At 39.8% G+C, this 23,435-nt stretch overlaps 2 protein-coding genes across 4 annotated transcripts in view; both read left to right on the top strand.

The window, feature by feature from the left end:
• The first annotated feature begins 69 nt into the window (after positions 1 to 69).
• On the top strand, positions 70 to 6,348 carry l2hgdh (L-2-hydroxyglutarate dehydrogenase). Of its 2 annotated transcripts, none has more exons than XM_014994195.2 (10): positions 70 to 304; positions 1,460 to 1,575; positions 1,778 to 1,929; positions 2,439 to 2,570; positions 3,122 to 3,284; positions 3,367 to 3,401; positions 3,521 to 3,688; positions 4,105 to 4,262; positions 4,343 to 4,474; positions 4,570 to 6,348. In XM_014994195.2, the coding sequence occupies exons 1-10, from the start codon at positions 213 to 215 to the stop codon at positions 4,763 to 4,765; spliced, it is 1,344 nt and encodes a 447-aa protein (XP_014849681.2). In that variant the 5' UTR covers positions 70 to 212; the 3' UTR covers positions 4,766 to 6,348. The 2 variants fall into 2 exon arrangements, with proteins under 2 accessions (XP_014849681.2, XP_087858471.1); XM_088002345.1 differs by having other exon boundaries at positions 4,075 to 4,262.
• Positions 6,349 to 6,485: 137 nt separating this feature from the next.
• Positions 6,486 to 23,435, top strand: part of sos2 (son of sevenless homolog 2 (Drosophila)) — a 43,585-nt gene continuing 26,635 nt past the window's right edge. For both annotated transcript variants that reach the window (XM_014994194.2, XM_088002343.1), the window contains exon 1: positions 6,486 to 7,642. In XM_014994194.2, coding sequence (XP_014849680.1) covers positions 7,559 to 7,642 — 84 coding nt within the window. In that variant the 5' untranslated portion in view covers positions 6,486 to 7,558. The remainder of the gene's footprint in view (positions 7,643 to 23,435) is intronic.

Here is a 23,435-nt window from a genome sequence, read left to right as displayed (position 1 = left end):
TATTGGCTAAACGTATCTACGTCAGTAGTCTGCGGACGAACTCCGCCGGGGGCGTGGCTACGTCTTGGGGTTGCCTCACGGGACACACAGCAGCGACACAAATGGCTAGCTGCGAAAACAAAAGGACAAAACAGAGACACAGATTTCAGAAAGTCTGTCTGGCCGCCGCACCATGAAGGACAAACTGTGAGCTTCCTTTCAAAGTACCAACAATGATGAGATCACGGAGCGGCGCGTTTTTAAATGCAGTTTGTGCAGCGCAGCCGAAGCTGCTAAAGGGCATTGCAAGCAGACAGCTCCACAGGTAAGACTGACAGAGAGGAGTGGTGTTCAGAAGAGAAGGCTCGTTTTTCATGAGAATCTTAAAAGAAAAAGCAAATGAGGCTGAACGTGTAGCATTTCATGAATAGTATTTAAAGATTTCTGAGACTTTTAGGTTTCTGATTTCTGTGTAAAGTTTTGTGCACACATGTTTAACCTAAAAAAACCTGTGAGCATGTTTGATCTGTCCATTGTAGTCTCTCTCTTTTAACTTTTATTTATATCCATATAAAGCTATGTACAAACTATAATCCTCCTTCCAACAAAAAGTCTAGATATTCCTGAAATGCTGTAATGAAACTTTCATTAACTATTATGACGTTTATGTAAACATCATATCTAATAGCAAATCATAAATCAACTTCCTTAAGGGATACCACCTAGATGTCAGATTACATCACAGATAACATTCGGGTTCCATACTTACAAGGAAGAGCTCAGACTGTTTGTGTAGTTTCTTTAAAAGAGTGTCAGACACACAAATCTTGCACAATTTACTTGAAATATTGTCACTGTTTAGCTTGTTGTTTTAAAGAGTTAATGAATGATCATGCTGTCTTTTTTTAAGTGCATTCACCTGGCTATGCCGCTTTTTAAAGAGTCCTGCAAAAAAATGTTGAACTTCTTCCATGTTTAAGCTACAATCTTTGACGCATTTTAATGGGGTTTTATGTAGACACACACAAAGTAGTTCATTGTTGTGAAAATTGTCTGCCATTGTGAAAACTCTTTCACATGCTCTTCCAAAATCGCCCAAGCTCTCCTATTGAATGGTGGACATCATTGGCATCCTTCCCATGATTCTCAATTTGATTTGGGTCTGGGCTTTGACTGGGCCATTCTAACATATTACTAATAATAAATTATATTGGCTCTGGCTAGACGTTCAGGGTGGCTTTGCTGCCGTATGGTGAGTCAGATTTTTGGCAGCCAGCGGTAAGTTTTTCTTGTCGGGCCTCTACCGTCTTATCGGACCTTCCTCAACCCTTCAAAGGTCTCTTGGTCATAAAGCCAAGCTAAGTTAGACATTGAAACACCGAGTCAAATATTAGGCTCCACTTTTCTTTTCTTTTTTTTTTCCTTCCTGTGACCCAGTGAAGGTCCAGTTGGAGTTTGAACAGCTGCCTGTGTCTTTCAGCACATACGACGTGGCCGTTGTCGGTGGCGGCATCGTGGGCCTGGCCTCAGCCAGAGAGCTAATTCAAAGACATCCAGCGCTCACCTTCGTCCTGCTGGAGAAAGAGAAAGAACTTGGTAGGCTGAGGTTTTAATGTTTTTATTATTATTATTAAAAAAAATTGAAAATATGCAATGATTTCAGTTTCACCACTTGGGTTATTCTTCAAAGTCATGATATATTTTGCAAGGCAGAGGCAAAGAAACGCAGGAGACGTATAAAACCGATCAATGTTTGTGCCACCGTGAATAATATCTGTCAATTTCCTCGTCCTGCCAGCTGCGCACCAGAGTGGGCACAACAGTGGCGTGATCCACAGTGGGATCTACTACACGCCGGGCTCGCTGAAGGCTCGGCTGTGTGTACGAGGAGCAACGTTAGCGTACCAGTACTGTGAGAAGAAAGGGATTCCTTATAAACGATGTGGAAAGGTGGGTCATAGTTTGCTTGTTTTAGATGATGTCCGTAGCTAAACATGTACAACAGAAACATGACTGCACGTCTTTTTAGATGAATCTTTAACCACGTGGGGTCTTTTTCTTTGTAGATGCGAAGATCATCCAACTTTAGGATTTAAAGGAAAAAAATCAAAAGATTTGCATGCTCAAATTTCAATTCCATTTATTGTGAGTTTTATCCCCAGTTTCCACATGGTCACAATGACACACACGGGCTGAAGCACATGTATGTATTTGAATCTTTATGTGCAATTTTGACCCTGTGATGATGTGCACTAAACTTGTGCACCCAACTCTTGTTCTCAAAAACCACTGAACTCTTTCCTTTTTGTTACCCTGCTCAATAAAAAAACACCTTTGATTGGCATCAAGATTCCAAAGCTAATTTTAGATATGCTGCCGATTAGTAGATGTAACCTTCTGTAGATCTCTAAGATGCTTAATTGTTAAGTGTTTAACTAACAGAACGTTTCCACCGACAGCTAATTGTGGCAGTAGAACAAGAAGAAATTCCCAGACTGAAAGCTCTCTACGAACGCGGCTTGAAGAACAAAGTGCGCGACCTCAGCATTGTCGACTCCAAGGGGATCCGAGAGCGAGAGCCGTACTGCCGGGTAACTTTATGAGCTTTTTTTGGTGTCTGGAAAATGAGCCGTTTCAAAAACCTCTGGAATGTATCGTCAGAAATCAGCAGACACTGCCCCTTACCTGGCAACCCACGCTGAGCTCCAGCTGGTTTTACCGCTGTACAACGGCTGCTGGAATAGACAAGTGTCTTATCATCATTGACTTACCATCCAGAAACCACTTGCAGCGTTCTTGTAGCTTGTGTAGGAGGCTCCACTTCTGCCTTTCTAAGATGTGCGGTTGTATAATCGCACATCTGTCTGCAGCCATTTTCACTTGTGAGTGTAAACATTGAGCAGCAGCTTATTTGGATTTAAAGTGACAGGAAGCTAAGCTAAAAGAAGCTAACTCCGAAAGAACTGACCAGACTAAGATCTTATTATCTAAGAGGGATTTTGTGCGGAAACCCTCCCCGAGATATAGTGAATTCATATCAGCCATAGACATATCCTAACCTGTTCAAGGAAGAAGTAGGTCACCTTTAAATTTAGGAAAATGCATAAAGGAAGAGGCTAACTTCATAATGCCACTTCTTCAGGGGATAATGGCCTTGGATTCACCCTACACCGGCATCGTTGACTGGCGGATGGTGGCCCTCAGGTACGGCAGAGACTTTGAGGAGGCAGGCGGCGCCGTGCTTACCGAGTTTGAGGTCAGTGACATGTCCGTGGTGAAAGAGAGTCCAGCCGGGAGCCCCGACGGTAAGGAGCACAAAAAAAAGTCTTTTAAAAAAACACAATGTTTGCATTTTCATCCTTTTCTCTCTTGCCGTTTAATTTTCAGGACTGAAACATCCCATTGCAATAAGAGATAAAAAGGTAGGACCTATTCGAGCTACAGAAAAGCTTCCAAACATTTTAACTTCGTTCTGCTGTTCCTTAGTTTTTTTTTTTTTTTTATTATTATTATTTTTTTTAACCGCATCCTTTGTGAACAGGGCAATGAAGTGCGATGCCGTTACGTTCTGACCTGCGGAGGCCTCTACTCGGACCGGCTTTCACAGATTTCTGGCTGCAGCCCGGAACCGAGGATCGTCCCCTTCAGAGGAGACTACCTGGTGCTGAAACCAGAGAAGCACTACCTGGTCAGAGGAAACATCTACCCTGTGAGTCTGCTGAAGGACGCAGTCGCTGTGTTTTCACAGGAAACCTTTCCCAGAACCCAGGGAGCTGTTCTGCGGCCGGGGTTGTTGTTACTGCGGCAACCACGGTCTAGGGTGAAATAAAATCCTCACCGGTCTTTTTTTTAATCTCCTATTTTCAAATACTCTACTCACAAGTCATATTTTCTATTAATATAAAACAATGCAGCAGGAGAGATTGGTATTTGTTTTAAAAAGAATATATATATATATATATATATATATATATATATATATATATATATATATATATATATATATATATATATATATATATATATATATATATATATATATATATATATATATAGTTCACAAAGCTGTTCCACTTTCAATGTTCACTTTTTCAGGCTCAGGGATGTTTTATGTTGACCGTTCAGGTTCCTGACCCTCGTTTCCCGTTCCTTGGAGTTCACTTCACGCCGCGGATGGATGGCGGCGTCTGGCTCGGCCCCAACGCGGTGCTGGCATTTAAAAGGGAGGGCTACCACCTGTACGACTTCAACGCCCGCGACTTTGCAGACGCACTCTCCTTCAGGTAATCTGTGGCGCTTTTCTTGGAGGATTGCAGCAGCTACTGATGATATTTTTCTTTTCTGCTTGTTTTTATGCGTACAGAGGCCTTCAGAAGCTCGTGCTGAGGAATGTAACTTATGGGATCGGGGAAATGTACCGAGGAGTTTTCCTTGGCGCGCAGATTAAGATTCTGCAGAAGTATATCCCCGAACTCTCTCTAAGCGACGTGCTCAGGTAGTGGAAATTTTTTACATTAAATGCTTGTTGTATTTCCACGATTTTTTTAATGTATTTATTTATTTTTGTGCTAACCCATTGATCCTGTCCAGAGGTCCAACGGGAGTCCGAGCTCAGGCCCTTGACCGGGACGGGAATCTTGTGGATGACTTCGTCTTCGACGGCGGCGTCGGAGATTTGGGCAGTCGGGTGCTCCACGTGCGCAACGCCCCCTCCCCGGCAGCTACCTCCTCCCTCGCCATCGCCGAAATGATTGCGGACGAGGTGGAGAGTCGCTTCATGCTGTAGACGCTCGCGGCGATCGGCGTGATGAAACTGGGAGGGGGAAAAAACAAAACGCAGAAATCCAGCCACAAATTGAAACTTTCTGAGCCTCTTGAGGTAACGCCAGGCCTTAAGTTGGACTCTTTTTTTTAAAGACTTTTATCACTGAAGTGCTGAAACGGGCTGCAAACATGTTTACTCTTTCACATCCGTGTAGAAACTCATCTTTACCCTCTGCACAACCTTCTGGAGACATAAATGAATTTGTTTAGGATCTTCTTACCTTGTAGGTATTAAACAGAATGTGGACATGAATTAAGTGTTTCTACTAGTTGAATTGTGGTGCTGAGATTCTTTTTTTTTTTTAAGCTATTGGGCATGTTTGAAAAATCATTCATCTCCGGAAATACATTTGTCTGCTCAAGAATGCACAAAAATGTTTTAAGTTGGTTTTAGATTCTACTTGATATCAAATCTATAAATGTCTCTTTGAAGTCATTTCCTGTCTTTTGAAACTGTGACCTCTTTTTTTTTTTTTTTTTTAAGTCGCCTCAGTGAGTTCACCGACTGCTGTAACTAATGTACACAAATCTCTGACTGTTATTTTATTTTTACATACTAACAATTGAAAACATGAGTATTTTTTTTACAGAAAATATATATTTGGATTGAATGTGCAGGAATGTTTGCACCTTTTTAAAGTGCGGCATCGTTGACGTGGTAATGACAAAGTCATTGGGGAAAATATACAAAATAATCTAGCTAATCAGTTAGCATTGGTTAGCATTTTGGCAGAGGATTTAGTTTGACGTTGTTTTTCTTTCTGTTTGGTTTGTTAATGTACAAATGCCCCCATTTTTAAAATAAGCGCAGTATTCTGCTTGTATTGCCTTTTTATTTTTAGTCTGAACTCACTACTTTAGCTCAACTCTGTTTCTAACTAGTAAGTTTTTTTTTTCTTGCTTTCTTTTTCTGGTATTGACTGGAATGATGACAGTGATCATCCCATAAGCCTAGATGGTGGAGTTAACTTTTTGGGAGTCATTAAAAGTCAGAGGAAGCCTCAGGTGACGCAGGAAACGACATGGGAGCTTCTAAACCACCCCGATTTAAACCTTCTACCTGACCTTATGGGTTTTATTGCAGCAATCACCGAAGATTTTTGATCATTAATTTGGCCATTCTTCCAGTCTGTCCTGGTCGTATTCACAAACCTCTTCCATCTGTTTAATTGTTGCCATGTTTTCCTAAAGTTCATGCAGAGTCTTCTCACACAACGGTTTTGCTCCAGTCATGCAGAACACAAGTGAATTGCTTTTGAAAGTGGAATTTGATTTATAAATGTCAGAATGAACCTGATTAATAGAGGAAAAAAATACAAATGAACCAGCCCAACAGATTGGTTACTTTGTGTGGTGTCACCAGAAGGCGTGTGGTTGTTTTCTAAGGCAGATTTTACTATGGTTAAATAAATAATTTTACAATAAAAAAGCTAAATAATGATAATGGGATATTGTTCTATGGATTGTGGGTTATATGTAACTGTTTGATTTTACGAAAACGTCTGGGTCGATGCTTAAAATACTTTAATAAAAATTGTCCATTCATTCCACCTTTTCTTGAGCGATGTAGAAACACAGTTTCTCCACAAGAGGGCGCAATGACAATAAACTCCTCCAATGAACCTTAGTGTTGGCAGAAAATGTGTTTAAATTATCTCATCTTTGTGCAAGCAGTTTTTACTAAGAAACTTTGCGTCATGGTTTCCGAATAAATTTTATTTTTAAAAATTCAGTTTCTCGTTTACTGGGCATATATATATTTGGCCATGTTTTGGCCCAACTTAAAACAAAAACAAAGAGAAAAAAACCCCGTGTTTTTATTATATGTTGTAGTTTTTGTATCCGTTTTTGTGTGGATATGTGATTCATATCCAAGTGTTTATATCCGGTTACATGTGAAATTACGCAGCGTTCGTGTCTGCAGGACGGATAGGTCGCGCAGCTGCAGCAGCAAACAAGCAGCGGCAGTAGCGGAGTTGTTGCGAGCGATTCCGACTTCTCTAACCAAAAAAAAAAAAAAACCTTCGACTTCTTTTTATAGCTGCTCTTCACCCACCAAAATGCCTTGGACTTCCCAATGTTTCTTTAAAGGAATATACGCTGGATATAACATCTGGTAGTTGCGGAAAAGATGACTAATTGTGAAATGAGCCGCGAAGAAAAAAGTGTGCCTTGTTTGGAGCTGAAGGGGTTGTGTGCCACAACATAGGAGTGGAAGCGCATCGAGGCCAGCAGCTGCCTGTAGCACCAGCTAGCTGGTTAGCTTACAAAGGTTACAGGTGTTTAGGTAGCAGATATTCGAACGCAACTCGTAGCAGGTAACAAACGGGGCGCCTGCTTTTTGTCGTAATTTTGAGTTAAACGTGCCTGCTATACATTTCTGTAACCAAACTAATTGGCACAACACTCAGCAACATTGTTATTAGCTGTTAGCTCTCCAGTTAGCCGAGCTCTGTGTTTACAGCTATTATTAGCCACCGAGCTAGCGAGTTAACTTCACGGCTACATGTGCTTTTTTGGTCGCGAGTTTTTCGTTGTCAACCCGGACTCGACGTGGGACTCGCAGTGTGGTGGCTAAGCTTTATTCTGCATATTTTTACACAAAACGGTGACTTTTTCTTCCCCCCCCCCCACTCCCATTTCCCCACCAACCCCCGTGCCTGCTCCGGACTGACCCACCCATAAGGACTATCTATTCGGGGCCGATGCTGACAGTTCAGCCCGGATCACGGCAACGCCAGGAGCCGCTACAGCGATGCAGCCCCAGCAGATGTACGACTTTTCGAGTGAAGAGAACAGTCACAAGTGGAGAGGCCTCTTCGTGCAAGCTCTAAAAAAGGTATCAGTCTGACAAAACTTCAGTGTGTAAGATCCACTAAACCATATTTTTCCACACACATTCCCTCATAGAGTTGAGTTGAGTAGTGTTGGGCTAGAGTAGAGTAACCTTGGATATGAATGAACATCATCATCTAGTTAACTTTGACTATCTATCTATCTATCTATCTATCTATCTATCTATCTATCTATCTATCTATCTATCTATACCATACCATTTTTTTAACTTTTCCATTAGTTTTGTCAAAGAAAAAGAATAAAAACTAAACATTATTGTTTATATAGATAAATTAAAAAATGTGAGGCCACCATTAAGTCAGCATCCCTGAGCTCTAAATCCAATTTGGCTGCTGCATTTTTGACATCCGTAGTAATAAACATGAACATTTGCATCTTTTTAAAGTCTTTCCCCACCCAAAAACACAAACAATTTGTATCTTCGATCGTCTTCGTCTCGCGTTTGTGAAAAAGTGGTGTGACATGCAGTTCATCTCTCAAAAGCGTCCCGTCGAAGAGAAGATTGGTGTGTTTGAACTACTTATTTTGGATGTTTGTTGAGTAAGTTCCGCGTTTATTTGGCAATATCTGTATACAGATTATTAGTGGTGTCCTGGTATTGTAAAGAGGCGACAATGAGGGTTTCCAGAACCTTTGGAAGAGAATGGGGCCCACAGCATCATGCATCCTCCTTCATACCTAGCAGCAGGGTTTGGTTATTTTCCACTGACCACTTTACTAAAAACCCAGGACTGAAGGGGAAAAAAAAGAAAACATAATTCAAAACTTTCAAAAGCGCGTAACGTCTTATGATTCTTAAAAAATGCAAAAGGTATCCATGGTGATTTCATATCCCTGTGTAGGACAAAAACCGTCATCAGGCTCGCCACATTACCTCAAACCAACAACAATGCTCTCCTGAACTGATGTTGTCTCTCCTCCTTTAACTTTCTGTGTGATTATTCAGAGACTTTGGTTGTTTAATTTCCCTAATGAAGATCATTTTTTTTACCCGCTATGATTTTGAAGAAGTTGCTCAGGGTTTCCCAATCTTTGCAGTGCAGTGTGTTTCACAGTTTTATGATGTGTAACAACGTACGCGGCGCAGATTAAATACCCGTGGAACCGTCTTTTGCTTGTGTTGTAAAACAATTTATGGCTCATTTGTTGCCGTTTTTTGTTCCCCAGCGTAGGTCATATAGTGAGAATGTACAACCCCTGCTTTAAATAGACACTTTGTTGCTCCTTTATGATGCTTGCATCACCTTAAGTTTCCATCTCTTTTCAAGGAAATCAAAATGCAAAAGCGCTTTTTTTTTTTTTTTTTTTTAAATAAACCGTAGTGTAACGCTCAGCAAACGATTACTTTGATTTTTAATGTCCTTGGTCAGCAGGATTGACCTGTATCAGTTCCCATTTTTACTCTCCCTTTCTTTTTCTTGCCTCATCTCGGCTTCTTCCCATCATCACAAGGCTCGGTTTCTGTTTTCCGCTCCAAAGGAGAGCGCCTCTGACGGCGTCTCTGTTGTCAGAAACGCCAGAGACGGAGGAGGGAAACTTGATTTGCCGCTCAAAGATGAGACAGAGTAGGGTCTCCTGCTTGTTGCACTTTTGCTAAAGAGGCAGGTATATAAAATCGGCTCTAATAATGATGATAATGATAATAATAATAATGATAATAACGCTGCAATTCTCTTGCTGCATTTGGCTTGAAATGGAAATGTGTGCTTTGACAAACAACAAAAACACTGAAAATATTTGAACCTCAAGCTTTAGACTAGAACTGAGCTGAAACTATTTTCTTTAAAATACGATTGATTAGTTAGGAAGGACGTAAAATTAACTCGTAGTGACTTGTTTCTCAAAAAATTATTCTTTCAATAATATTTAAATTGTCTGTTTGTTTGTACTCCACTTCATTTTTGTGCTTTGGATTTTATATTTTATTCACAGTGGTACTAACTGTTAAGTGGAGACATTTTAATTGCCGTTCACTCACCAGTTGCTGCACACTGCTGGTCAGCCTGGTTACAGAAATCAAAGTTTTATCTCACTTAGACAAATTTGGGAATATGTCTGGTCCCGTATTAAGGTCACGCTTAAGGACACTGTTATTGACAATGTCGAGTGTCATTTGTTTAGTTTCTAAATGACCTGTTGGCTTTTTTAAAAATATTTTCTAATTTGACAAGCTGTGAGCTGTGGTGTATCCGTTCAGCCGCCGACTGCAGGCTAGCTGCTACAGCTAATTAGCCGACTGATACCTGACGGTTGGACCGCCGGTGTCGTAGTCCTGTGACTCTGTTGTGTGTCACCCTTTCGTTTCCATGGCGTTTGAAGACATTAAAAAACAACAATCCTGCATCTCCTTCCCCCGCCTGCAGAGTTCGATCAGTAGGTCAAACGGGTCCATGTGGGCTGAAATGTCGCTACAGCTCAAACGTTTGATGCAAAGTACATAATTACAGAATCAAAGCGACTAGAGTGCCGCATCGAGGACCCAAATGTAACATTAGATAATAAAATCTGCGTCTTCCAGTGAGCGGCGTCTGAAGGACATCTCACTCTCTCGCATGCAGCGGAGGCTCACCGTTCTCCCAGCTTCACTGTGCAAACCTCATGTTTGCTAACAATTTGACACCATCTGTCTCCTCATCAAAGTCACAAGTGAACACAGCAACAAGGCAACCTGATGACCTGAGACGGGCGTACGAAAATAACTGGAAGCATAGCAAAGTCCCGTCACCAGCCTATTGGTCGAGCGGAGTCGGGGTGGAGCTCGGCCATGTGTTCAGTGTACACTCTCCCAACAAACCGTACACAATGGGGAAAGGAGCGTTTCACAAGCCGGCAGCAGAAGAACATAAACAAAAGATAAAAACGACATAAATATTTACAAGCGCAATTTACCGGCTGGGCTGTGCGTAACGCCAGGTGATTGCGTGGCCCGTATTTTGTGTGTCCTTTCATTTTATTTTTCCAAAATAAACCAACCCACGGGGATGTTTCAGTAAAAACTTGTGCAGCTTATAGAGAATTTAATGAGGTATTTTTATCGTACAAGTATGAATGAAAAACTGAAGTTTCTGATGAATTGGAGCTGAGTGCATTGACCACAACTTAAAAAAAAAAATAAAAAAAATCCCTGGCTCTGGTCTTAGATGTTTTTGTACAATGCGGCTAATTCAACCCGATGACGACACACATGTGGCATCAATGAAGCTATTAAAAAAATAAAGCTGGAAACTGATCACTGAGATCCAGATGTTGGTTACGTTACACAACCACATGCCGAGTTACGCAGGGGCAGCTGCAGAACAAAGCGAAAGTGAAACTTGCAGCAAATCCCTCACTGGTCAGTAGATCCGCTTTTAACGTGAAGAAACGCTCAGGATGATACTGAAATTAACAGACCCGATGATAACGGAGAGGAACGCTGTGAATGTCGCCCCACTGATCTGTCGTGTATCAAGCTGAGGGTCGGCGCGTCAAATACCCCAAAAACATCACAGGACTTGAATTCAGAAGTGATGGGAAGATGCTAAATGACGTGAAACAGCAGCTGCGTTTCCAGTGAACATATAATTGCGCAATTTAGTGTTTCGAGAATGGAAACATTTCAGTTTACAAAAAAACTTGTTTTGATTAAAAAACTCTGGGGCTCGGATGAAGTGGTTTCTTTTTGACCGCATCAAAATTGGTTTATTTCACTGAACTGCAATGGAAACATTATTTTGGATCAAACAAGTCACATGATCAACAACCGGACGTTGCCACTGGCCCAAACCACAAAAAGAGGAGACAGCTGGAGGAAAACGGCATGGCATGTTTTTTTTAATGAAATGAAAAGAGGGCGATAAATTGTCCCAGAACTTAAACGATAAACGATAATATTGCTGTTTTGAGACCGTTTTTGAGTAATATAACAGCAACAATGGCATAAAAATAAAAGAACAGATTCTGGAAAATCAATTAAATTCTAATGAACGTTAAACACTGGAACTGGGAGACATTTGAAATATCCAAAATAAATAAAGAAAACGACAAAAAACAAATAAAATGAACTATGAAGTGTTTGTAAACAAAATTATCTTTCAAAATAAAAAAGGGCTAGTTGAGACCAAAGCACCAGACTGAAGACTTTTATCATTCAGTTTTTGGTAAAAAGAGGAAAATGATAAATCAAGCAAATTTAATTTTTTAAAATGTATTTATTTATCATGCGATTAATTGATTTATTCCTTATTTTGACAGGCCTATTCACATATGACTTGTGTTTCTTATTTAATGGAAACACTGGAATTGCAAAAAAAAAAGTTTTTTTTTCTTTTCTTTTTATTTTACATTAGAAGAATATTGACAACGTTTAAAAACTAATATAAATTTAGTGTTTTCAAAAGTTTATGCATGAAAATCAAACTGCAGTAAAACAAATATTATAGGAAATACCATTTAACTGTAATCAACACAGTTAAATTTTTGCAGCAGTAACAATAATTATCTGAGTAAAATAACTAAAAAAATGTTTTTCATGATTTTACTAAAGGCCCCACGCTCAGCTGCTGCAAATATTCCTTTAGCATTTTCCAGGCTTGGATTTTCTTTTTTTTTTCCCCCCAATAACGTTGCATTTACAAATAAACGGCCCAGTCATGTTTTTTATTTGTTTGCATTACGTGAGAACTGGTATGATGAGTCAAGTGAAACTCAGAAAGCAGCTGGTGGGCCGAAGTGCCACTGTCATTGTCTCAACTTGCTGCACAGCTGCCGCCGGGGAAGCCTTTGAAAGGCAGAAGTAACAGGCTTGTTATGGTTTTGTCAGACTTTGACTCGCTGCTTCACACGAAGCAGTCCAGAGGGGGTGGAGGTGGGGTTTTATTTTTGGCGACTACTCGTCATGCATGACTTCATCCCCCAAAGAGTTGTAGATTATTGATGAGCGGCAGAAGAACAGGTTGGGTCCTCAAAATCATCAATGGCAAGATCGCCTGATCGATTATTGAAGACGACCTTCAGGACGCCAAATTTGGGCTCGTTTTTTTTTAAATGTCTCAGCTTAACTCTATCTTTAGCCTTTACGTATGGATCGGTAGCTTTCTGTCTTTACTGATTTTATATCTTTTGCTTCTTTCCTGGCAGCAGTATTATTTTAAAACGGTACTCGTCTGACGAACGAAAACAAAAAATAATCAGCAACGCAAATCAAAGATGTGCGGAGAAAGCGAAAAGACTGGAATCAACTCAGACGGGAAATTCAATGTTTTTTGTTTTTCTTTTGACTTACAACTGACGAGGGTTTTCTAGGTGGCGCTGACGTCACTGTTCGCTGATGATGTGAGTGTAGAGAGAGAAGGCTCATCTGGTTTCAGTGATGTTTGAAAATGAGCTGGTAGGAAACACAGTGATGCCAGAAGGTGTTTAGCAGGAAACCACAATTTCTAAGTGTTGAGCCATGTTTTCAGGCTGTGAGAGAGCAAGACTGTGCAGATAACAGGAAGGCCTGATTGGAATACAGCAAACCTGTCGGTCACTTTCCTGCGTTTCCATTACAAATGTCCTCGAAACAGAATTTCACAGTTGCGCTGTTTAAATTAAAATAAAAATTAAATGAAAGTCACTTCTGACTAAGCTTGTTTACGTGATGAGTTACTAGAAATCATGACAAACGTGAACTCTTATGAGATGTATTCATATTTGCAACGTTTTTGCAACGTTTTTGGAAAATTGTAGTCTGATTTTATATATATATATATATATATATATATATATAGAAGCGCTGTGGATTCAACAAAATGACAAACTCTGCTTTTGATGCTGTGAGCGTATTGTCCAAGGAGACCAGCGCCTACAAATAAGTGGTTGTTGCTGTATACAAACTGGCATGATGTGAAATATGGCTGGAAAAACATCCAAGCACAAAAACTATTTTTTCCCTCCGATATTGCTGTGTTTCCATGAAGCTAATTTATTTTCATTATTCCAGTTTGTGCAGTTTTATGGTCAATGGAAACACGGTTTCTGTCTGAATGCTTTTGTAACCTTGGAGTCGAGGGACCAGTCTAAATGCTGCAGGGATTCATAAAGAGGCTAGCTGTTTTAACTCTGCTTATCACTAATCCTAAAGGTAAAAAATACTTTAATTAATGTAAATACTGCTCTTATGTCTTATATAATAGTTTTAACAAAGAACTAAGACTCGGAATCAATCAATACCAATCAAAATTGGTAAAGCATTACAAAAGCTGGACGTTATTAATTGGTCACAGTCGTCTGTGTGGTGAATATGCTTGTCTGGGACTTTTGCATTCTGCCCAGAAATTCAAATTCAATTCAAAAATACTTTATTAATCCCAAAGGGAAGTTGAAAAATAAATTAAAAACTCACAGAAAGGGAAGGGGTTCTTTTTATGTCCACATGAAGTGTAATTAATTTTTTTAATCCAGGATTTTCCCAGTCTATTATCAGCCTGGCGGGCCACCAGGCTAAGCATTGCTTATTTTTTAAGTCTATTTTAAATGTTGGCATTTTTAAGACTTTATATTCGGTCCTCGGTTATTATTTTCCCAATCTTTAAATAACACATAATTATCAATTGATATTTTCAAATTTCCTGTCAACTTTAAACATTTCTTAACTCAGAAACACGGCGTGCCGCTGGATGAAGGACTGCTGTAGCTCCCAACTTAGCAAGTTTTCTGGAGGGAAACCTTGAAATCTTTCACTAAAGCCTCCTAAGGTTAAGAATATTTTTTCCTCTTAAGGTAATGCATTAAGCATGCAGCTGTTTGCATTGTTGATGTTCTTTTGATATCCCATCATGGTTTGTATTCTGTCTGTGTGTCCTGGTTATTCTTAAGCGCTGTGACTGTGCATGAACGTAATTCCACCGCCGACTTGCTACTGTTAATAATAACTATGGATTCCACTGGTCTGATGCCTGGCTGGCACAGACACCGGTTTCTATCCAGTGCCGTCTCGAGGTAGTAAAATGTTTTTGACTCCCAAGAGAAAGACGAGTCATAACTCATGAATGTTTGTGACTGAAATGGAAACGGTTTATTAAGCTCCAGTCAGAGTGCTCTTTTTTTTTTTTTTTTTTTTTTTTGTTAAGTGAAATTTTCTGCAGTCCAGTGAAGTATTTCTGTGAAGTTAGTTTGCAGCGTACGAACACCTCTGAAGCGATCACCTGTGAAGCAAAGAGACGAGGCGGGAACAGAACTAAATTCATGAGGTGGAACTTCAGCTTTATGTAGGATGTTTTCTGTTAAATCACAAATCACGTCTTGTGCTTTATACGTCAGAAATGTGCTCTAATGTTTACCGCCACCACATCCTGTCTGCCTTTTGTTTCTTTCTTTTATTTGGTTTTTTAAATTTTTGGCTCTGGCAAATCTTTGAAATCAAAGGCTGGAAATTAAAACAATATTCTGTGATATTACTTGAAGAACAAAGAAATGTCATCTGTCTTTGTCGTGTTATGGAACCTTTTTTTGTTTTTTTCAGGATGTGTATTTTTATCATCACCGCTTCTGCATCCGTGCTTCAGGCTCGGGTGGAAATTTAAAATTTTCTTCCACCTGTCCTTATGGTTGGTGGAACAAAACTTGTTTCAGATATTTTTAAAAAAAATGCTTCAATGATTAAAATGTGGCTTGTTTACCAGAAAACATCAATAAATAAACTTTTTGATTTAAAATACCTATTATATATTTATAAAAACTACAAGGATGTTAAAGAAAAGTACAGCTGTGTATTACGTTTCAGCATTAAGGGTTTAAAACAAAATGCTTTATTTTGAACTGTTTTTGCTGACCTCTTTTCACTTTTTGGTTGATCAACTTTACCCACAATTTATCAGTGCACCTTAATTTGGTTCTCGGGTAAATAGTGTCAGACATTTTGTGGCAAGCCTGGTTTTTGCTGCTATTATTAAAAAAAAAAAAAAAAAAGGTCTTTGCATTTTGAAAAACCAAAACCAATGTATCACACATTTGACAATACGTCTGTGAGATTAGATTCATTTCCTCCAACGGTGCGAACAGATGCGAATGAATGAATTATCTGCTGGCTTAGAAAACTTTTGTGTTTTTCCACATCATGATTTCTGCTGACACGGGCAAGTTTCTGTCAATCGCACAAACACATGAAGCAGAACGGCTAAAGATGCGCAAGAGTAAATGACCTCATTTGCACTCGTTGATGTCATGCAGCAGTGGGTTGCCACATCCTGGAGATGAGGCTAGCCGCTGTGTTTTGATGTTCTTGGTAACAGGTTGGGCCTTCTGTGAAGCGGCCCTGAGGCTGCCTGCAGAGAGAGACGATTGGCCCCGGCTCTTCTTGCCGGGTTAAATCAGCTTACTGGACCCTTGCTTGTCGTCAAAAGGGGTTAAGGTGACGGATGAGTGGGCAGCGGTCACTCGGTCAGGTCAAGACGCGGTCAAGGCGAGGCCCCTCGCTGCCTGTTGAAGTCAATGTGTTGATCATGTGACTGCGAGTGAAGGGAGCTAAATGTCCTGACATCACATGTTGCCACAGTCCTGGTTTTACATTCGTTATGTCAGATTATTATTTGTCAAAGTGTCTCTTTATTTATCTGAACGCTTTCTGCCTCTTTAAGCCGTTATTGTGCGTGCGTGTGTGCGTGCGCGCGTGTGTGCGTGCGCGCGTGCGTGCGTGCGTGCGTGCGTGCGTGCGTGCGTGCGTGCGCGCGTGCGTGCGTGCGCGCTTCGTATGTCAGGTCCCGGTGGATCTCTGCCCTATGGTTCCCCAGACAGTCTGGTTGTAATGGCAGATGATGTCATGGTATGAATCACAAACAGTGACACATGCTCGGATATAATAATGATTCCCAGACCCGTCCCCTCCCCCCCAACACACACACACACACACACACACACACACACACACGCACACAACCCATATTACCTGTAACCTGAGCCTGACACAGTTCTGTATGTGCAGCCAGAATAATAATCAATTCAATTAGAAATATTATCCCTGTATTAACACCACGCTGCGTTTATTATCTCAAACACTGATAATATTTTCTTTGTGCATCTTGTAATCTTGTGGATTTACATAATGATTATTTGCAGGTCGGACAAAATGCACCTGAATATGTCCTGCTGTTCAGACGTCACACGATGTAACTTTATGCTTTTAATTCATTGATTAATTTTTGTTCAGTTGAGTTGACTGGAGAAAATACTCACTAATTTAAAAATAATTCATACAACGTAGGAAAACTTCAACCCTCCCTCTAATGTTTGGATACGTGTTTTTTTCCAAACACGTATTCTAGAAAAAAAAAAATCAATACATTTTCAATAGGATTGTGATCAGAGCCTTTCAAGAAGTTATGGACGAGCCTCAAAGTTTATTGTGATTGTTTTTATCTGTCAGTTAATTGATTAATTGGATAAAAGAACATTTTGTTTGATCCATTTTAAAAGATACATTAAAAGATAAAACAATTAAAATCCTTTTTTAAAATAAGAACATATTTTATTAAACAACGTTCCTGCAGTAAACGTTATCATTTGTAGCAAAGGTTGCTGCAGGTAAAAAAAAATAAAAAAATACTTCAAACATCAATATGTGAAAAGTTTAATACAGTGTAGGGCTAGTCTGTGGATTATTATTATTATTATTATTAACTGATGAATTTGATAGCCAAATGTGTTTAATTGAATGTTTATTTGTGCAGAAATCGAAGCAGGTGAATCTAAAACTGTCACTTAAGGAGTTCTTAGTTGAACATTTGTAAGGACAGAGGTGTTTTTATAGGAAATGCAAAATGTACATATACTTTTTAGGTTTTTTTACAGTTTTGATCTAATTGTTTCACTTTTTTTAGTCTGCACACTCCAGCTAACGATTAATCGATTACTAAATCGGTTTCAGTAATCTCAAACGTCATTGTAAATGTAGACAGTGTTGGAGTCCCAGAGCTGCACACTTGATCACATTTTACAGTCAGCCTGATAAAATGAACGTCATAATCGCCTGGAAGAGCAGAGAGCGTTACTGCAGGGAACTACTGATAAACTATCAGGCGTCTTTATTTCCTAATTTCCTTGTTTTCAGTTTGCTGCTGCAGGCCAGACTCCCCATTCTCCAGCTTTGGCCCAAACGCTACTGTTTATGCAGCATGAAGCTGCTGCTGCTGCTGCTTCCTCATGTGCAGTACGCACATCGATACCTCTCAGTCTACTTTTATGATCTGCTGTCCTGGGGGATTTTCCTCTGCGAGGGCAGAGAACAAGGGAGACGTGGGAGGCTGGAAGGGAAAGTGAGCGAGAGTGAGCGCTGGGACTTCCGGTACGCTTCAGAATTGAAATGACCCATAAAAATAAACAACACCCGAACGTGGCACAGGAGAACCTGTGATCATAATTAGAGCTGACTCTTCACAGCAGGTGTCTTGTTTTCTTAAAGGGACCTACTCTCTCTCTCTTTTATTCTTGAGTTGAGAAGAAGGTAGAGAGCAGATGAGGTGTGAACTTCACACTTTGCCTTTTTTTGTGCACATCCTCATTTTGCTAATGGAGCAGTGCTTAAAGAGTGATTTATGTGTCAGTTTTATGAGATAAAACATTTAGTGTCTCTTGACCAGAAGATATCAGTGTAATTGTAAGTAGGGCTGTTGTAAACGAATATTTTAGTAATCGAGTAATCTATCGATCATTCTTACGATTAATCGAGTAATCGGATAAAAAATATATAAAATGAAATATTGGTAAATCTGGCATAATACCGGTGTTACTATCAGATATCAATATCAGTCCAATTTTTCATATTTGAGCATCCCTAACAGTTGCTTTTTTGTAGTTTAGAAAACTAACCTGTAACAATAATAGCTCACTTTCTAAGTTAACCAGAAGAAAAGTTATAGAAAAATCTGAAATTATATTGAATTTAATAACAAAGAGGCAGGCTCACAAATATGCTTATAAAAAATGTCTACAATCCAGCTTTTAGTTTATGTATTCATCTTCAGTGAGTTTAATAGATTAATTAAACTCACCTTGCCACCTAACCTGTCACGCTTTGGGTTTGAAAATACGGGAAATGCCGCCTGGAGTGGGAGGAGAGGGCGAATGAACGAACATGGGGTGGAGGGGAGGAAATAGACCAGCGGACTGACGAACCGTTAGACCGGGGGACGAACACGGGGGGAGCAATACGGGATATTTACGACACCTTCCCTGGTCACACTCAGAAACTCATCTACCAGCCATGTACGATGCGCTCCGCCACCCGTTTCTTCAGACCGGGATATGAAATTTATTGTGCGGTTCGTCGGTAAAGCTACATTTACACGGTAAGCATCAGCTACTCAGCCGCCCGCCCTGTTCAGTCTATCCGCTCACCTCAGCGCTCTTCCCGCCGTTCGCTTTCAACCAGCAGCCCCGGAGGAGAAATGCTGCCGTACTCCAGGCATTCCCCCAGTCATTTTAAGGATGCTTATTGGTTCCCCAAAAACGATAAAAAGTCGGGCATTATCATCAATCAATAAAATCCCCACGGGCCAATCTTGAAGATTGGACTTTATGCCGCTGAGACTTAGCTTTTGTCAACAACTCAGAGGCGGAAGTGAGAGCTCCGCGCAACCCAAATGAAGTCCCGGCCGGAACACGGTGCGCTAAATAATAAAACATAAATTAACGAAGCTTCGAGGCAGGTAAATTTTCCTCGAGGAATTTTAGTAATCGAGGTACTCGAATCATTCGAGGAATCGTTTCAGCCCTAATTGTAAGTTTCTGTTAATGTGAGACTCATCTTTTTTTTTTAGTTTTATCTCAGCCATGCAACAAAATATAAGTTTTACCTGCATCTTATCTTAGCCAGCACAACCTTAATAATCCCACTGGATTTCTTTCCTATAAAAACACTGGTAAAATAAAAGCAGGGTTTTCCTCGGTGCATTACCAGCCTGGCAGGCCACCAGGCTTTACTTGGTGCCCTGCCAGGCTAGCATTGCTAATTTTTTTAAAAGTCTTTTTAAAATATTTGCATTTTTAAAGCTTTATAGTTGCAGTTCAGGTATTAATCTTCCAATAACACATAATTATCAAGTGATATTTTCAAATCTCCTGTCAACTTTACACATTTTTTAACTCACAAACACGACGGGCTGCTGGATGAATGACTTTACCAAGTTGCTTCAAGCTTCAGCTGTGTAAATATTAGTATTAGACCATGATCAGGGTTAATTCCTCTATTTAGCCGTGCTGATGGCAGCTTGTGTATGATATTTTAACATCCATCAACCTTAAAAAAGGTACATAATTAATTTTCACGATGCAATAGCCTTTAAGTTGTTTTAAGAGGCTGAATAAAGTTGTAGCTGTCAGAGTTCCCTTAGTAAATACTTTGTTTCTTAATACCTAAATATCTTGCATATTCTCTTTTCTAAAAAGGTTTCGGTAGTAGGAGCTTCTGCAGAATCTCGGTCTGCATACCTTTCAACTCCGTCACGACTTAAGTATTTGTTTGAAATCACTTTCCACCACTTTCGGTTTCAGGCGCTAGCGTTCCTTTGTCTCCCATCCTGATGTTGTTGTAGATAGACACCACTTGTCAGTCGCGGGCCTGTGAGAAACGGGACAATTATTCTGTGAAACTCCGGGGGTTTCCTTCAGGCCTCCGTTCAGCGTGGTGACTCACAGCTCCTGGTGTCCTGTGGAATTTAGTCAAGTGACCGTTCAGGGTTGAAAGAATCTATCTCATAACCTACTTCCCCCTTTGATATCTATTTTTTCCCCAGTACAGTTTACACTTGTGGCTTATTTATAGCAAGAAGGTCTTGTGAGTGTGCATCAAAACAGTAATGATGAGCAACAAGACCTCAAACTGTGGTTTCAGTGTTTCCAGCTCTTGTTTTAAGAAGCATCTCAGTGTAGTTACCAAGTTATAAATCTAAACAGATGATGTGTAATCGCTGTGAAATTCCACCTTCTGTTATTTTATCTCAATCGACCAAATGCAAACTGTAGACAGAAAGGACATCCTGCTCATCGCTGCATCGCCGTTAACTCGGAGGCAAGAATGCTCAAAGCCCAGTCAGTGGTGACCTCTGGATATTTTACTAATCCTTTGTTCCAATATCAGTGTTTTGTTTATGATGCTCTGTTAAACTGTATGAATTCAGTTACAAATCTAAAGCGACAGGTTTCCGTAAGTCAAGTTTATTTGTGTATCAACGAGGCAGTTCAAAATGCTTTACGTCAAAAAAAACACAAAAATAAAAAAAACATCATACAGTTATTATTGAGAAACTAATAACATACATTACATTCTGATGAGTGCCATCACCAAAATCATTGTTACATATCAAATAAGTTTGTCAATGTTTCATTTATTATGGTTCAAAAGCAGCTCTGAGCAGGTGGGTTTAGCCTTGATTTAAATGAACTCAGTGTTTCGGCTGTTTTGCAGTTTTCTGGAGGTTTGTTTCAGATTTGTGGTGCATAAAAGCAGAATGCTGCATCTCCACATTTGGTTCTGGGTATGCAGAGCAGAACCAGAAAACTGAGAGGTCTGGAAGGTTGATGGACGGCTTAGCATTGTGGTGCTAAGGCGTTCAGCAAAGTTTCCCCCAGAAAACTTAATAAGCCCGGTGGTTGGACGTTAGGTCAGTCATCCACCCAGCGGTCCGTCGTGGTTTCGAGTTAAAAATGTTTAAAGTTGACAGGAAATTTTAAAATATCATTTGATAATTGTGTAATTGGAAGATTAATACCTGAACACCAACTATAAAGTCTTTAAAAAATGCAAACGTTTAAAGAAAGACTTAAATAAACAAGCAATGCCAAGTCTGGTGGGGGCAGAAGTAAAGCCTGGTGGCCCGCCAGGCTTATAATACACTGGGGGAAACCCTGCGTTCAGTGATTTTTAAACCAACAGCAGTGTTTTAAGCAACAGGGAGCCAGTGTAGGGACTTTAGAACTGGTGTTATGTGCTCTATCTTCCTGGTTTTAGTGAGAACACGAGCAGTAGCGTTCTGGATCAGCTGCAGCTGTTTGATTGATTTGTTAGGCAGACCAGAGAAGACAATGTTGCAGTAATCAATATGACTAAAGATAAATGGATGGATGAGTTTCTCTGGATCTTTCTAGGATATTCTGGTTCCTCTAATCCTGGAAATGTTCTTCAGGTGGTGGAAGGCCGACTTTGTAACCGTCTTTATGTGGCTTCGAAGGTTCAGGCCGGAGTCCATCACTACACCTAAATGTTGGACCTGATCGCTGGTTTTTAGTTGTAATAACTGAAGCTGTGCGTTTCTCTTTAGGTCCAAAGATAATAACTTCAGGTTCTTTTTGTTCAGCTCGAGAAAAGTTTTGGCACATGCACAGGTTGATCTGTTCAGTGATTGGACAGGTTCAGAATCACCTGGTGACGTCATAAAGTAGAGCTGTGTATCATTTGCGTAGTCAATGGTTGTTGATCTTTCTGTTGCAAGGTGAGAGTAAATATCAAACCCTCTTCTCTGTTTTTTTTTCCCCCATGATATTTTTTTTCTCCTCCTTGAAGTCTCCTTTGGTGCTATATTAGCATCTCAACCGACTGCATTCCTGCGTGAGGGCACAGCCCAGATGACGACAACTTTTGGGAGGCTGGAAGGCATTTGTGGGATGTTCATTTCTTTGCAATTTCAGACCTGATGAAGCCACGCCTTCACGCCTGGATGCATTGATAACCACTCCCCCTTTACCTGGCAGCTCCACATGGAGTAGTTTAAATGCTACAACCAAAGCATTATGGAAGTATACAAACAACACAATATTACTTCTGTTGTGGCAGAAACTCTCTAAATGAGAGATTCTCTACGTCTTTTCATGCATTCAGATTAAATTGTGCAGTCATTCTGGTTTTTTTTATTTTTTATTGCTTGCTATGGTTTTCAGTTCTCTAAATATTTTATTTCAACTTCATTGCTGTACGTTAAGAAATGTGTCTCAAAAACATAAATATTCATACCCTACAGTTTCTTTTTTGGGAATTATACTTGGATGTAGCTGAGTCAGTGAGTCAACCTGAAGAAATGATTCAGTTCACTGTGTTCGTATAAAGCCTTTTCACAGCAGTGCACTTTGCAAAAAATAGACAAGAATGAGTAATTATTGCATCAGTCATCAATAAAGAGCTAATTTTGTAGCAGCAATTGGTTGCTGTGTGATAAATCTATTGTTAGTTTCACAAACTCATAAAAAAATTCCTTAATAGAATCACTAAATATATATCTATTCATAATAGAAAAATATATAATTAATAAATTACATAAAATGTATAAGTAAAATATTTAATTGGTTTTGACAATATGAGTGACAGCAGTGGTATTAACAAGAAAATGCATCATGAAAAACATATGTACATGACAAATTACTAAATCTGAAATTACAGTGACAACCACACAATTTATACTATATGAATAAGGAGTGGTAGTAAATAAGTTGATCTTCTTCTCACTCCTCTTCAATATAAATTCATTCTTGTTTGTCTAAATATAGAACTGTTGTATATATTTCAGTGTAACTACACATTTCTCTGTTCCTATTCTTTTATATGGCTCAAAATAAAGCAACAAGCCAAACTTGTTTCAAGATATGTATAAACGCTGTTTCTTTTTGCATAGCAGTACATTTGGACTCCTAAATATAGCTGTTGTAACAAAGTACCTTCTTTGTTAGTTTATTGTCAGGATGTTCCCACAGCCGTACGTGGCGGCAGACCTCTTGCAGAAACGCTGTGCAGGGCTCCAGAATAACGTTACGGCTTTGATAAGCCTTCCTGT

This window comes from Poecilia mexicana, unplaced genomic scaffold (genome assembly GCF_051168715.1).
Source record: "Poecilia mexicana isolate PSO_F unplaced genomic scaffold, ASM5116871v1 scaffold_22, whole genome shotgun sequence".
NCBI classification, from domain to species: domain Eukaryota; kingdom Metazoa; phylum Chordata; class Actinopteri; order Cyprinodontiformes; family Poeciliidae; genus Poecilia; species Poecilia mexicana.
Note: the sequence above shows the minus strand (reverse complement) of the source record. Positions and strands in the feature narration are given on the sequence as shown.

Coding starts and splice junctions, on each gene's coding strand:
- l2hgdh (XM_088002345.1), top strand. CDS start 213: ATGATGAGATCACGGAGCGGCGCGTTTTTAAATGCAGTTTGTGCAGCG. Junction 2,571..3,121: donor AGCGAGAGCCGTACTGCCGG/GTAACTTTATGA, acceptor CCACTTCTTCAG/GGGATAATGGCCTTGGATTC. Junction 4,263..4,342: donor GCAGACGCACTCTCCTTCAG/GTAATCTGTGGC, acceptor TTATGCGTACAG/AGGCCTTCAGAAGCTCGTGC.